The sequence below is a fragment of the Ovis canadensis genome, chromosome 11 (assembly GCF_042477335.2).
Source record: "Ovis canadensis isolate MfBH-ARS-UI-01 breed Bighorn chromosome 11, ARS-UI_OviCan_v2, whole genome shotgun sequence".
Taxonomy (NCBI): Eukaryota; Metazoa; Chordata; class Mammalia; order Artiodactyla; family Bovidae; genus Ovis; species Ovis canadensis.
Genome location: NC_091255.1, coordinates 27,083,948 through 27,100,593, shown reverse-complemented (window position 1 = coordinate 27,100,593; position 16,646 = coordinate 27,083,948). Strand labels below are relative to the sequence as shown.

The window sequence follows — 16,646 nt, the reverse complement described above, 5'->3', positions numbered from 1 at the left end:
AAGAGACATTCAGTGTCTAAAAGTCTGCTAGTTTTTATTAAGATTAAGCTTTGTTAGTTTCTTGAACACCAGTGCTACTAATAAATGCATTGTTCTGGAAAATTCCAGAACTATGAGCAGTTCACAAAGGGTAAGTTACCACTAAAGCCACCATCTTTCGTTCTGAGTGTTTCCCTCAGGAGTTCAGGTAGGGATAAGAGGGAAGAATTCATACTTTTCAGCAGACAAGCACTTTTGCAGGCATGGGCTGGCGTCTCCACATGAGTAAGCCAGTGAAGCTATACCTTGACTTTAACAAAGATTGGGCCTACCCCCTACTCTGATAACTCATTATCACTTGTCAGGTAGTGAATAAAAGATGAAATTCTGTGTAAGAAAGGTGGTTTAAGAGTTTTTTGGAATGAAGCCAGAGAGGTTTTGTTTTGTTTGTTTGTTAATAAAGATTTCAGTTTGCTTGGGTGCTTGAGGCATATACAAAATCAACTGGGAATTCCCTGGTGATTCAGTGGTTAGGGCTCCATGCTTTCACTGCCAGAGGCCTGGGTTCAGTCCATGGTTGGGGAGTGCTAAGATCCTGCAAGCTATGTAACCTGGCCAAAAAAAAATAGAAAACATTTTAAAGAGGCTAGTTTTAAAATTTGTGCTCCCCCAACAAGATAGGAAAATGTCTATGTCTACATTTTATGGGCCTGCTTGTATTTTTTTCAGGGTAAGTGTCCCCAGCTCAGCTTTCCAATATGATGTTTTAATATGTTTGTCTTTCAGTTTCCAATGAGAGCTAAAAGGAAATTTATTCTCAAACACATGCGTTTTAATCTCTCATCCCCACAACCTTGGAATATTTATTTAATATCTGAGGTATTAATTTAAAACTTAAAGCTTTGTTTAAAACTTGGTGTATGTATTTAAATTCTCAGACACACTCCTTTTCAAATTTTGAAATGGAAAAATAAAGTTTAACCAAGGTAACTTTATACACAGCTTTTCAGGAAAAAACATATCTACTGGGTAATAATAAGTATATGTATGTTGCTTGTTTCCAAAATAGTTAAGTTATTGATACACATACCATCCACATTTGTAAAATATACCGTACGTTAAAGTTAGGTCCTATAGACATAAATAAGTTCCACTTATATACATAGGCTTTGAGCAGATTTCAGGTAGTTCCTGAATAAAAATCAAAATTGGCTACCAATTGCCGTTTAATATATCTTATCGCACGAAGAAAAAACAAAATATTGGAGTCCTTTGAGAAGAACAGATCAGTTTTAAAGCAAGTAGTAATATTTATTACAGTTCTGCAGGTGGGGGTGGCAGAGATTCATTGAGATCTTGATCAAACTCAGGAGGAATAGGAAATTCCTGAAATTGGATCTCATTGTTGGAATCTTCCTGGTTTTTCATAAAATCTCCTGGTGGCACGGTCAAGTTAAATGAGTCAGGGGGAGGTGGAAATGACTGCTTGGACTCAGAATTATGATGTTCAGAGATTTGGTTGAGACAATCTAGAGATGGTGGGAGATTGGTGGAATCGTTTGGATGAGGAGATTCAGCTATCATCGTGGGTTTGTCGGGTTTGTTCCCCTCCTGTCCTTCAGTATCAAGAAGGGAAGCAGGTGGTGGAGGCAGATCTGCCTCATCTGAAGAGGAAACAGCCGTGCCGATTGTCGATCCATCACCGCTGTCTTCTGATGTACCATTTGCCTGATCTTTTATTCTCTCTGTTTTGGGATTTTTAGAATCTTCAGTGTTTTCATTTGATTCAAACAACTTAATTTCTAAGTCATCTGCTAAAAGTGCACTTTTGCTTGGTTTCCAGACCATAAGTGAAATAATTGATGAACGTTTTGGGAATGCTTCATTTTCTCTAATGTTATCCAAACATACATCAGGGGTTTCACCATCAGCAAACGGAGACCTGCCTGCCCAATTTTGATCATTTAACACTGGTTTTCGCAAACATTTCCATAATACAATCATGAGTATAACTATCAACATAGTAGTCAGAATTGTACCAATTAATATGGCTGCTATTGAATTATCATAATTGGCTTCCTTTGGGATGTTTGTTGTACTGCTAAATTCGAAGTTGAATCCTGGTGTCTTCCTAGGTGAACTTTGGACAGTTGGTGTTGGTTGTATGGATATACTATGAACAGTTGGGGTAATTGATTTCCTGGAAGAGGAGTGGATAGATGATGGTTGTTGAGTAGGAATATAAACTGATGGTGGCGATTGTCTGGAAGAAGAATAGGCAGATGATGATAGCTGTATGGCAGAGGTAAACACAGGCAGTGCTGTTCCTTGGGAGGAGGTGTTGGCTATTTGTATTGTTTTTCTGGTGACATTATAGACAAGTGGTTGTCCAGCAGAAGTATGTGCTGCTGGTTTCCCAGAAGAAGCATAGGCAAGTGGTGTTGGTTGTCCAGCAGCAGCTTTGGCAGTTGTTATTGGTTGTCCAGAAGATAGGTTGTTGAATTGTGTTGGTTGACTTGAAGGATTCTCTATCGTGCCCTGAGAATTCGCCGAGATATATGGCATTGATGGTCTAAATACAGTAGATTGTGGTTGCCTCTCTGTTGTAGTTGCTTTTGTCTCTGAGGAAAAAGTATCGTTCAGATGTCCGCAAAACAAAATTAAGACGAAATACTTGAGATCCATTTCAGAATGTTTCCTTTTTGCCAGTAGTTTTATAATAAAAGAAAGAAAGATAATTAGGTATCATTTAGTATTCATCATTCCTAATTTAGACTTGATACACTCCCAGCTAACATGAACAGCTCCTAAGTATACTGTAACTTATCATGTGACATTTGGACCCCAAAGGCAGTGGTCTCATAATTCTTTGGGAAGGTTTGTACGTGGCACTGTTGCCCCTGTGGGTTTATTGTGCTGCAGCCCTTCATTGTGTAACCATGCATCCCAAATGCACGGGCTCCGTATGCTAGAGCCACGTGCACACTGCTTTCTCCTCTGTTTCCTGCTAGAAATACATTGATCCTGCTGCCTCAAAGGGTGCCAGTAACCATCTATTACTTAATCCAGTGGTTTGTTTTCTTTTTTTCTCTCTTGATCACATTTGACACCGTTGATTATTCCTTCACTGCTATTCAAGTAGCTCTTTGGAGTCATTTTCCTTTCATGTTCATCTCACTAGCTCCTGTTTTTTCTCTTGCATCCTAAATACAGTACTTTATATGTATTCTGTCTTCACTCTTCACTGCTTTTCTTAATCCTGAATCTATCAGGTTTCACCTCTCACCTTTAACCTCTAGCTCCCAAACCTGTGTATCTAGCCAAAATTTCCTTAATTATTGTTCCGTTTGTATGACTTCTTGGTGGACATTGCCATGTACATATCTCACTATCAGCAAATTCAGCGTATTTAAGTCAGAATACATCTTCATCTTAAAAGTGACCCTTCTCCTGACTTCTGTTTTTGCTAATGGTATTACCTTTGTGAGTTTCTCATGCCCACAACCTATTAAGTAACCTTTGCAGCTATATCAGTGTCCAGGACGGTGTCTTTATATTAGAATTTCATATTCCTAAAGGATTCAATTCAACTCATACTTGACAGTCCTAAAATGCTCTTCGAGTCTGGTTGAGGGAGGTGGTCTTGCTGCTACTTCATTTATTCATTGATTAGCACCATGTTTTTGTCAGGCTCTGTTCTGGTTTAGGAGATACCAAAATTTAAAAAAAAATTTTTTTCTAGTAGTAGAAAAAAATAAATAAATCTAATTTGATAAGTTTTCTCAGAAAGGTATGCAGGAGATGCACAGAGGAACTAAGCTAGCCTGGGAGAGCTTCAGGGAAGGTTTCTCAGAGAAGTAAAACCTGAACTGAATCTTGAAAGGTCTGTAAGATCTAGGTAAATAAAATATTCCATCCAGGGGAATAACATACAGGCATAGGAAAACGAGGCATGTGTTTAAGTTTGTGGGGTAGGGTTACCTGTGGAATGTGGCAGATGCTAAAACTTGAAGAGTTTTTTTAAGTTTCATTTCTATTTCTGTGGCCTAAAGATCTGTCTAACCATAACTAGTCATTTAATCTCTCCTGGTCTCAAATGTCTTATCTCTAAAGTAAGGCTAGTTTTCAGCTCTGTATGTAATACTTGTTTCATACATCTTTAAACACAATGGTAACTGTTTGGTTATTTCTTAACATTAGGGAAATGAAAATCTCTGGGTTTTAAATCCTGGTCAATATGATTTGAAACTATAGTTTCTCTGTGATTTTTTAAGCCAGTCTGAGAGAGGTTTGATGGTCTATACAAGCCTTGATGGCAAGGTACAGTAACAGACAAGGAACTCCCTCAAGTTTGCAAAGAAATAGACTTTTTTTAGCATATTTGTTTTCATTGCTTATTCCTCTACCACTTAGTATATAGTGATGATAAATTACCCTATTTTAGTAGAGGAGAAGGAATGTGATTTTTTTTTTCCTATGTAGTCTCCTGCTTTTTATTTTCTCTGTCATACTTAAAGCTTTAATTTTAAAATATTTCTTCTTTAAATTCCCTTGCACACTGCTGATGAATTAATCTTCTGACAACCAAGTTTTATCAAGTCATTGCTCCCTTGCTTATTGTTGTTCAGTTGCTCAATCACGTCTGACTCTTTGTGACCCCATGGACTGCAGCACTTCAGGCCTCCCTGTTCTTCACCATCTCCCTTGCTTGAGGGTTCCCCATTGGTATCAAGGTAAAAATCTAAACTGAGTTTTCTGCTTCTGGCCTGAGTTTACCAGTCCAGACTCATATCTCATGACTGAAACTTCTCATTTAGCCTCTTCCTCATCTTACATACTTCCTAAACACACACTTTTTCTCCCCTTAGCAGACACTTTTAATCATGCTATTCTTCACCCTCTGAGAGTGTGTTCTTTTTTCTAAACCTAGTCTCTTCCCTCTTCTGGTTGCCTAACTGTGAATCTGCCATCATCTGTCAGACCTCAGCTTAAATTCCCTTTTTAGACCTAACTCTCTATGACTGAGCACAGCCCAGAGAGCTCAGCCATTCCCTGAATTCCCCCTCGTTCTTGTTCTCTTTATGGTTCCTTGGATAATTCTTCATGTATTTACCTCACTCACACTTCTTTTCTCTCAAATAATTGTGTTTATTTTTTATTTCTTTTCACATATTCTTTTTGTTATCTCCATCACCTCAAATAAGATTATAAAGGACTTTGAAGAAGGCAGAAAATGACAAAGAAAAATCCTTATCTAGAACATCCTAAGTGCTGTACCATCTCAGGTGTTTTACGTACTTCATTTTATTTAACTTTTACATAATTTTATGAGAAAGATGGAGAAATCTTTGATTTACAGATAAAGAGACAAATTTAAATGTGTTAAGCAATTTGCCAAATGTTATGTCACTATTAGTGACAGATAGGGAATTTATACCCACAGACCCATCTGATTTTAAAGCATATGCTGTTTCTGCTACTCCAAATTGTCTCATGTTTTTGTATGTTGATTTCTTTACAGCAGAACGCTGTATGTGTTAGCAGCTCAGTAAAGTTAACCTATAATTGGGCTTCTTGGTTTCTTTTCCATTTCAGTATTTTGCTGTTTATTAATACTTCTTCCAGAATGTAATTGTTGTTGTTCAGTTGCTAAGTCATGTCCGACTCTTTGCAATCCCATGGACTGTGTAGCACGCAAGGCTCCTCTGTCCTCCTCTATCTTCCAGAGTTTACTCAAAATGTTCATTGAGTCAGTGATGTTATCTAACCATCTCATTCCGATGGTTACAATGTAAGCAGAGAGGTAAAATCTGAGTTATTAAATTATGCCTTCTATTCATTTTGTAAAGGGTTCAATAGGGAAAATTTTGAAACTTTTGGCATAAATATGGAAATTTAAATCATCTCTATATGTTATCATCCATGCAGTTCCTACCTACTGTTCTTACAGATTACCCCTTTCCCCAAAGGAGGCCTTATTAGAAAGTGTTATTCTTTAGAGATTCACTTTAGTTTTCTAAAAAATGCCATCCAGAGCAACAGAAAACATAGGCCATGAATTATCTTCAGCCAAGAATGTGTCTTGTGACTTTTCTTAAAATTTTTAAAAACCCTTCACAGTTCCTTTTTTCAGTTAGCTAAAAAAAGCATTAGAGAAGGAAAGAACCCAGATAGGAACATAATTATAAGCCCAGTTGAGTTTGTATGGTCAATTTTGATAGGGCATAGCCTCTTTTGTTAATAGGATTGTCATAGGACCTTAAAGTGTGTGAGATTTTCCACTTGTCATTTAAGGGTTACAGCAGTATTAAAACCAAATTCTGTTTTTTACCTATCCTACCCCTTTCTCCAGCTCTTCAGTTAGCTATACCCTCCTAGGGTCTGCCACATCAGAATGCTCAAATCTGTCTTAGAATTCCACTACAGCAATTAGGAATAGTCCAGAGAAAAGGAATAAGATTTAAAAGAAGAGTAAATGAGGGGGAGAGGTATAGTAGTGAAGAAACTGACTCTTTTTTTCTAGTTCAGTGACAGTGAGGGCAGTGTTATTACCAGTGCAGAAAGTTACTTAACATATGTGATATATATATGTGTATGTATGTACGTATGTATATGTATATATATGCAGGCCATTTGTACCTGAAATACCAACATTACTTCTTCAGGAGAAAAAGGTAGAAAGAACCATAGAGGGGGCAAGGGAGTAAAAAGGAGGAGAAAATGTTGGATGCAATGAAATGAAAAAGGAATGCAAAGAAATAAAAAATAACACAAAAGATAAAAGTAAAGCCAAACAAAGGATAAAGAGCAAATACATGGAATAGGGAGGTAAATTGATTAGAGAAGGTATTGAAAGAAAAAAAAGTTAATAAAAGGCTGAAGAACAAATAGTGATTATGTATTTAGCAAGAAGTTAGGGTAGAAGGTTAAAGCAAACAAAATTAGAAGTTGGGGGAGAAGACCAGAGTAGATGAAAGAAGGAACCACAGAATGCTGCTTTCTGTCTTTGCTGATGCAGGAATCAGCAGAGGATCAGTGTTCTCAAAATGGAGGACAGGCCTTAGATCACCCATCTTCTCAAACTCATTTACCTTTCATTTCAGGACTCCTATCTAAGCATCCTTAAGATTCTCTACTCCCCCCTGCCCCCCCACCGTCTTTTGGCACTCGGAAGCTACTTGTTAATTACTCTAAATAACCTATGAACAATCTATATAGCATTTTTTCTAGAATTTCCCTAGTCTGCTGCTCAGGCAAACCCTGAGTTTGTCTACCTTTATATGGCAGTATTTTGCTCATTATTTTAGGTTGGGACTCGAGGTTTAACTCAGATCTTGGTTCTTTGTTTTTCCTGAATATTGAAAAAATTTTAGAAGAAAAACATCAGCTGTTTTAACTAAGTATTTGAGAGGCAGTTAAAGTAGGAGTCCCCTTAATGCATAAGTACATAAAGAGTTTAGCATGTAAAACTGATGCTAAATTGGATATGATAAGAGAGATGTTACTGTCTTTATGTTTGGGAACGCATGTAAGAATTAAAGATTTTAAAATTTTAAAAATAAAAAATAAAAAAATTAAAAAAAAAAAAGAAAAAAATAAAGAGGAATCAAGGAGATTTGGCAGGCATATCCTTGATAAGGCAAATATAGGTAGCAGTATCAAAAAATAACATCTGAGCTTCAGTTACTTTGTTATAATACAGATATAATAAAGTTTAATGGTATTGTATCTCCTGCTAGTATAGTTATGAAACCAGAAAAGGAAGAAGACAGCAATTCTGTATCTTGACGAAAAGCAGCAAGGGGAAATTAACTTTGAACTATAATAGGAATTATTTGATGACTATCTTTTATCAAAAAGAGCTCCTATTTTACTAAGTACATGCCAGATGTTTGGCACCGTCCCGTCTTAAGGAGGAAGGTGATGTTATCGTCACTTTACAGATAAAACTGAGACACAGAGAAGTTGGATAATTTGCCAAAGTGTCACAGCTCTAAGTAGTGGCACTGATACAGAAATCAGTCAGTCCTATATAAGATCTCTTTCCTTCCATTACATTCATAGTAAAATTCTGAAATAGGAGTGCTTTAAGAGGAAAAGAGATGTGAACTCTCTGGGAATAGATAATGTAAGTGACTTTTGGAGTCAGCTTTTTAAAAGGTTGGACAAGAACTACCAGAAAACCATTTTGGTCCTGTGACTAGGAAAACAATTATGTGAGTTTTGATTAGTTAGCCTGTAAACTGGCATAATTGGGATGACTTTTAAAGATTGGACATTGACAGGCATCAGATTCTCATTTAAAAAATTCAGACTTACTCAGAATTCATAATTTCCCTCTGAGTGGAATTATATAGGGATTAGTTGGAAAACACAGGCACTATTAAACCCTACATTTGAAATAGATTCTTTAAAAATATATAGATAAGCATTGTCCAAAAAATGATAAACATTTTTCTGTATTAATTTCTGTAATAGTTACTTAGAAGAAATCCAAAGTGGACTTCTGTAAAAGAAAGTCATAGGTACTTTATGAAATGTTGAAGTAGGATATTACCCACTATGAATTTACCATTCTATGATATTATGAGTCTATGTAAATAAACTCTTGGCAATTTTTATTTTGGAGGATATTCGCTTTGCAAGTGTCCAGGTTACGCAAAGAAAACATCTTTTCTCCATATTAGCAACTTTCTATTCTATGAGTTTTATTTTCTATATCTATTTTATACTGCTTACTAAAGACTCAGATAATATGTGACATAAATATGTAGTGATGAGTATATGTCCACACATTTTACCATAGCAGTTTTTTTCTTAGCTTTAAAAATTAGTGATATTTTCATGTCATCATCATTACAAAATTCTATTTGTGTAAAAAAGCATATTTAATAATGATCATTGAGTGTCTCATCTAATCACCTTTGTTTATTTTTAAATTAACTGATGGTGACCATTCTTACTATGAAAACTGAAGGAGATTAAAAATAATTTAAACCTATGGATTATGTTATATATAGGAAATTTTCATATAAAGAAAATCAAAATTTTTTAACAGTTGGTATTTTGGGGTTGTAGATTCAGCCATAGCTCATGAATTCTAGTCTTATTTCCAACCCTTAGCTTTATCTGCCATGGCTGTAGTTTTATTTCTTTTAATTACAGAACTGAGGTCAACAAACATAATGATTGAATAAACTTTAAAGGGTTTATATTATATAAACCTAGGTGAAAATTTTTCTCCAAGGCAAGCTCAACACTGAATTTTTAAAATTCCATGCAACAAAACCATAATACTTGTTACCTATCTTTAGACTATCAGACTTTAAGTTTAAAACAATAATAACATTTTAGTTTTAAAAATTGGAGAAGGAAATGGCAGCCCACTTCAGTATTCTTGCCTGGAAAATTCCATGGACAGAGGAGCCTGACTGGCTACAGTCCATGGGGTCACAAAGAATCAGACAAAAGTAAATTTTATGTAAAACAAAGATCAAACCAGATTGCCTGTGTGAAATTGTCTTACCTTGGCTGTTAACTTCTTTTGCAGAAGGCTAAATTCTTGTTCTAACTGGACATTTTGGTGCTTTGGCTAAGAAAGCAAAAAGTGGTTCCGTTCAGATTAAAAATGATCCTCTAGCACATTGAAATAGGTTCTGTAGAGAAAGAGGAAGTTTATCAATAGTTCGTTCCGGAAGTGCAATAAGCCACAAAATGACTAAGAAAGTACTACTTTAACAGAGCTTAATTTGAAACACAATTTGGAGCTACAGGATTTGAGTGCTTTTAATTAACATTTATGAGTAAACCTTTGAGACTCTCTAGTAATGTGATTCAGTCAGTTCAGTTGCTCAGTCGTGTCTGACTCTCTGAGACCCCATGGACTGCAGCACACAGTAATGTGATTATATAGTTTGAATATTTAAAATAGAACCTTGGAGAGAAAGTTATATACGGAAAAACTGCCAGTCGGGTTACTACCCATAGTGAGATTTCTTTTTTTCTTTTTTTTTTTTTATATATTTTTTTTTAAATTTATTTTTTTTTTTAAATTTTAAAATCTTTAATTCTTACATGCGTTCCCAAACATGACCCCCCCTCCCACCTCCCTCCCCACAACATCTCTCTGGGTCATCCCCATGTACCAGCCCCAAGCATGCTGCACCCTACGTCAGACATGGACTGGCGATTCAATTCTTACATGATAGTATACATGTTAGAATTCCCATTCTCCCAAATCATCCCACCCTCTCCCTCTCCCTCTGAGACCAAAAGTCCGTTATACCCATCTGTGTCTTTTTTCCTGACTTGCATACAGGGTCGTCATTGCCATCTTCCTAAATTCCATATAGATGTGTTAGTATACTGTATTGGTGTTTTTCTTTCTGGCTTACTTCACTCTGTATAATCGGCTCCAGTTTCATCCATCTCATCAGAACTGATTCAAATGAATTCTTTTTAACGGCTGAGTAATACTCCATTCTTTTCATAACAAATGAATGATGTGTCCTGTTTACTTGTGTGACGGTAGGCAAGTCGTTATACTTCTGAATCACAGTTTCCTCCTCTGGAGGAATATTTCTGTTACTAGGTTTTGAGAGGATTCAATAAGATAAAATATATAAATGCCTTACACACAGTTGGTAGCCAGTAAATGTTATTTCCTCTTATATAATTTAGGCTAAACCCAGGTAAAAGTATGATTAATTTTTTCCAAATAGTTTCCTAAATGATTTTAAAGTTCAAGTCCACAACTCTTTAATTACCCACAAACTAGGTAATTGTCAGTGCAAAGTAAAAATAAATTGGGAATCATCTTTTAAATAAGTTAACTAATAAGTATGTTGAGAAGAGTATGAGTCAGTATAAAAACACATTTCTTTGAGCATGTCACCTTCTAGACTCTCTCATCTGAAAAGTAGAGATCATAATTCTTAATTTATAAATGTATTATGGGATTAAATAAATGTAAAGTACCCAACATCACACCTATTATAGTAGATGTTCAGTTCAGTTCAGTTGCTCAGTCGTGTCTGATAGTAGATGTAGTAAGCATTAAACCATGCACTGCTTTCCCCTGGTCACTGCTGAGGAACACAGATAATTAAGACCTAGTTCTTAATTTCAGGGCACTTATAACCTGGTAGAAAAAGATTTTTTTTAGAAAATATGCTATAAACTTATTTTATAGAATATAGTTTGCTATATATTTTGAATTGGCCAAACAGTTTGGGTTTTTCTGTAAGATGTTATGGAAAAACCCAAATGAACTTTTTGGTCCCAATATAATATAGAGTATGCTACATAATTTTTAAATGTGCTATAAATTTTTGTTTCACTATTTTTAAACCCCTAAATTAATAAGCATGTGGGCCATAGCACCCAATGGTAGAAAAGTGTCCTTGTTCAAAAGTAACTTTTGAACTCAAAACATATCTTAACCTGTCATCTTTAAACAGTGGTTAAGTTTGGAAAGGAACCACTTTCATGAGCTACCATTGGATGTTGTCAGTCTGAAGATGTGTGTTAAATAGCCAAGATCAATTCAGTTCAGTTCAGTGGCTCAGTCGTGTCCGACTCTTTGCGACCCCATGAATCGCAGCACACCAGGCCTCCCTGTCCATCACCAACTCCCGGAGTTCACTCAGACTCGCGTCCATCGAGTCGGTGATGCCATCCAGCCATATCTTCCTCTGTCGTCCCCTTTTCCTCCTGCCCCCAGTGGTGAGGGATAAATTTTAAATATTTCTGCAATAGGAGCTTTCTGTTTTGTGTAAAGATGTTCAACATATGTGTTGCATAAGAAAGTAGCTGCCTAGTTAATTTTAATTTTTAAAAAGACAATCATTTGTTTCCAGTTTCTTGATTCAAGGACTGCTTTGTGTTATCACTGTTTTTGTGCAGTCTCAGATTTTTGATATGCATAAAATGGGAGCTCTGCCCAGGTTCATTTCAAATCTGATCCTTTTTACCCTTCAAAAGATAATCTGCTGCTGCTAAGTCACTTCAGTCGTGTCCGACTCTGTGTGACCCCATAGACGGCAGCCCACCAGGTTCCCCCGTCCCTGGGATTCTCCAGGCAAGAACACTGGAGTGGGTCGCCATTTCCTTCTCCAATGCATAAAAGTGAAAGTGAAATGGATCAGTCGTATCTGACTCTTAGCGACCCCCATGGACTGTAACCCACCAGGCTCCTCCATCCATAGGATTTTCCAGCCAAGAGTACTAGAGTGAGGTGCCATTGCCTTCTCCGAAAGATAACCTGATGTTACCACAATGGGCATGAGCTTTCTTTTGCTTTCCGTTTTCCTTTGTTGTTGTTTACCTTTTTCTAGAATAATAGGGTTATGATTTGTTATTTGGGAAATGGATTTTTAATAAATCAGTAACAAATTGATAATAAAATTGATGTTCTTTTTCCCTGTCTCATTTTAAGATGTAACCTTAAAAAAAAAAATGTAACCTACCTAGATCTTTGGAGCAATGGAAATTTTACAAATTTAATCTGATGACCAAGAGCAGTATGATCTAGGGAATTATGCAAAAATTATCAATGCCTCTATCTGGAGCTCACCCCATTTAAATCAGGAGGAAGGGTGTAACTTACACATGGGTGAGTTAAACTCTTCAGGTGATTCTGAATCTCAGTCAGGATGCGAATTACTAACCTAGAAAGAATTGCAGTAATACTTGGAAAAAATATATATAAATGTGTAAAATGTTTCCTCAGCCAAGTGCTCTGTGATGACTGAGAGAGGTGGAATTGAGGGTGTGAGTGGGAGGTTCAAGAGGGAGGGGCTGTATATGTATATATATAGCTGACTCATTTTGTTGTACAGGAGAAACAAACACAACATTGTAAAGCAGTTATACTTCAAATTATTTTATAAAAAAAACAATGGCTGTTGTTAGGGGGTGGAGATAGTAGAGACTGGAAGGAGGCCTAAAGGCACTTTCTGAGAAAATGTTCTATTTGTTGGTTAAAAGGTGTTGACATGTGTAAACATTTGTCAAAGTGAATTGAATTGTAAAAAAGAAAAAAACACATACATATATATAAATGTTTCCTTAAATGTCTAGCATATTTCCCAAAATAAATGCTCGAGAAGGGATGAGAATTTTGAGACTGGCCTGGTCTTTAATTATGTTCTCTGTCAGTTTTGGTGGACAGTTGGAAAGTCTCTCAAAGCAATTTTTGCAATATATTAAATTGAAGATGAAAGTCTTGGCTTAAATGTAAGCCACTATTTTACTTGAACCCAATTTCTTTAAACGTTCAACAATTACCTGAGTATCCTATTTTCCAAATTAGAACAAATACACACACATATACACATCTTTTCTTTGCTCATGTCATATTGGATAGTAAAAAAATAAAATTGGTTTATTAGGTTACTTGGCACTCTCAAAGTCCAGAAACGAATCAGCCTTTGAATATTTGATATAAAAAACTCCCATAAGCAATATTTATAGAGTTACATTACAGTTAAACAGCAAGATAGGTTTTACCTTTACACTTAGCATTCTGTTGAGGCTATAAATCTCATCTGTTTCAGTTGTACTCTGTTTCTTACTGATCTTTGCTGTGTATTCTCTAAAATAATCAAGTGAATGCAAATATACATAGTCACTTTTATTCTATCATCCTAATTTATTATACAAAATTTAAAGTTTTAATTAAATATAGTAGAAAATTACTTTCTTATGTACACCACATGTAAAGATGAAAGCATCTGGCATAACATTAGCCCTGCTTATAGATGAACTGGTATGGATTCTGTCACATTCAGCAAAGAAAGTACCATCTAACTATACAGTTCAACTCTATGCGTTAGGAATGTGACTTCTGTTAGATGTTAAAGCATGTAATAGCCTCAAGTGACACACTGAAACTCTTCAAAGTTACTTACATTTGGACAAAGATCATGTAGCTACTATTGCTGAACAAGAAAAACTCATAAATTGTCTCTTTCTAACTCAGTCAGTTCCTGCAACGTGTCTTTAGAACCTTCCTTGAATGCTTTGTTGTTTTATTATTTGCTTTCTAAAACAGTGTCAGACACCATTTAAATGATTAAGTAAGCAGGCATACTTCTTCCCTTCTCACTTGCTTGATTCTAAGCAAGGCCAGCCATGGCAAACTTTAGACCTTCAAACCAACACCTTGGCATTAAATGTCAAACTGACTTCAGTTTTACCCCAGAAACTTTCTCATTGCTGCTTTGCATTTTTCTTCACTAAAGCATCTATTAGTTAGTGAGTTTTTCAGTTCCTTCTTCATCTTTTCTTTCCCTCGTAGCTGTGAGCACTCCAGTAGATTGCATCATTAGGTTGGGCACTGTGAGCTGTTTTGCTCTTTTCCAAGTGTCTGATTCAGCAGGCCAGAGACCACTGCTTGCCAGAAAATCACCATTGCTCCTAGGCTGACGCTTGCCTACTTGTTTTGATCGTCTGAGAGATGAAACTTTGTTTGCCAGAACCACAGTTGATAGACATAGAATGGTGCAGATAAGAAAGAGCACAGCAATTATGATTAAGCAGACTAGCATGGCCATCTTGTTGTTGTCGTCCTCACAGACACCCTTTTTGAAAATTTCACTGTGACTTTTGCTTGAGTTTTCAATGCTCTGTACTGTTGGAGGACTGTTCCTGACAACAGAAGATACATAAAGCTCCAGTTCAGATTTAGGAGTTAAAAACGCAATGTGAGATGATGTTGCTGTTTCAGGCATGTTTGTAGAATTATCTTTTTTATCTGCTTCAGGAGTTTTAGGGTTTGTGTTAAAGTTTTCATTTTGGCTTCTGTCCATCTTGTTGTGAATATCTGGATCCAAGACAGTAGTATTGTTATCCCACAGATGGGTATAGTTTGCTTTTGTTCCAGGAGACAAAGAAAAAGCTGTTGTCATCAGAAAGGCAAGATGCAGGTAATGTCCCATGTGTCCCATGTCTGTGAGTGCACTGGTAATCTGTAGGGATAGAAATAAAATTTGTTAACTTGTGAAAGAATAATGGTTCCTAGTTTTGGTAATTGTCATTAAAAGATGGATAGACAGTTGATAAGTTTTAGTTATAATTAGCTATAATTACACTCATGCCTGACATTTGCTTTCCTGTTTGAATTCCTTCTGAACTGATCTTTTTTCTACTAGGCTACATATAAAGAAACAATTTAATTTCTCCTACTTTTTTACTGCTAAAAGGTAGCTACAGATAACTACTAATCACTGTAAACTGAATACCCTGGTTTAAGAGTTTCCTCCCTCTTGAGCATGCTGGAAGAATTTAGCTTTGAGTCACATACTTCTGCTTTTACTCTTTTGATTCCTCCTTTTTTTTTTTTCCTGACCATTTAAGGAAACTCCTTGCAGAAACTCCCCATCCTCTAACAAATGAGTCACCCATCTGTATAGTAAAGGAGAAATGTGACATTTTGCTTCATGTATGAGAAGAAAATGCAAATAGTTTTGCTGGGGGGTTCAGGAAAGGGGAAGTGTGGCAGCAACCAAGAGAAAACGGACCTCAAGTAGAAATTCAAGATGTTCTTTTTTCTTCCTGGGTGTTTATCTTGAAGCTTAGACTAAAGCTTAGGAATATATTCCCAGTATTCATGAAAGCACTTCTATGATGATGGGTCTCCCTTCACCTCTGTGGCCCCTGAGTTACTGTGGCTTTCTGAAAGCAAAGACATGCCACTTTTCTCATCCCAAACTTCTGGCATTACAGAGGAAAAGAGGCAAGTTTCTTTTGAATAATCGCAAAAGTTCAACAAAAGATATTGACCTTTCTCATTATTATTTGTGCTTAGAATTTTTCTGTGAATATTTTGACCTAATCTTTAAAAAATAAGGTATACAATAAAATAGAAATACAATATCAGGATCATGGGATTTAGGCTCAAGTGGGAAGTCAGTGCAGATCATAAGTCTCAACCTATAAATGAAAAAGTGGAATTTCGGTTTTGGGTCTGAGCTCGCTGGAAGCCAGTCCACAAAGGGGAAAACTCTGTTCCTAATTTTTATTATCCATCATAAGACTGAAAATTTAAATGCAGCTGGCATATCTGTTCTAGGTACTGGTAAGCCAAGGAAAGATTCATTGCCATTATTGAGCTATCTCTTTTAAAATAGTATTCCAGTTTGTCTGGGCCACTTCTGTAAGAGTGTTTTATTGTTTGCATTTATATGAATAGGGAAGTGGGAGCAAAAACTAGGTTATTCCTCTGCTGTTTAGTCAGTCAGTCCCTGTGCCACTCTTTGCGACACCGTGGACTGTAGGCCACCAGGCTCCTCTGTCCATGGAATTTTCCAGGCAGGGTTACTGCAGTGGGTGGCCATTTCCATCCCCTGAGATATACCAAATAAAAGTGCCTGTTTGCCTATTATATGTAAGTTTTTCTCAAACTAGAAAGTACATGGATGTGAGTTTGTTTTTAATGCAGATTTACTCCATAGGTCTAGGAGGGACCTGAGAGTTTTAACCAATTCCAAGGTGACACAGATACTGTTGCTTCTCATGGTTTTTTTTTTTTTTTTTAACTGAAGTATAGTTGATTTGAGAATAACAAATGTGACATACTGTTATACAAATGAAAGTAGCATGTAATAAGCAATGCCAACCAGAAACTAACCTCTGAAGTAGTATTTCCTATTGATAATATGGAGGGG

At 36.2% G+C, this 16,646-nt stretch overlaps 3 protein-coding genes across 12 annotated transcripts in view; 1 reads left to right on the top strand and 2 right to left on the bottom strand.

Annotated features, from left to right (window-relative positions):
- NF1 (neurofibromin 1) overlaps nt 1–16,646 on the top strand; it is a 254,089-nt gene that overhangs the window by 188,436 nt on the left and 49,007 nt on the right. The window lies entirely within an intron of this gene.
- EVI2B (ecotropic viral integration site 2B) lies at nt 1,266–2,664 on the bottom strand. The gene has a single exon (XM_069602914.2). The coding sequence runs from the start codon at nt 2,662–2,664 to the stop codon at nt 1,294–1,296; it is 1,371 nt and encodes a 456-aa protein (XP_069459015.1). The 3' UTR covers nt 1,266–1,293.
- On the bottom strand, nt 1,266–14,942 carry EVI2A (ecotropic viral integration site 2A). The gene is made up of 3 exons (XM_069602910.2): nt 13,890–14,942; nt 9,506–9,635; nt 1,266–2,677 (listed from the first exon to the last, which is right to left on the bottom strand). Exon 1 carries the CDS (start codon nt 14,925–14,927, stop codon nt 14,229–14,231), a length of 699 nt encoding a protein of 232 aa, XP_069459011.2. The 5' UTR covers nt 14,928–14,942; the 3' UTR covers nt 1,266–2,677; nt 9,506–9,635; nt 13,890–14,228.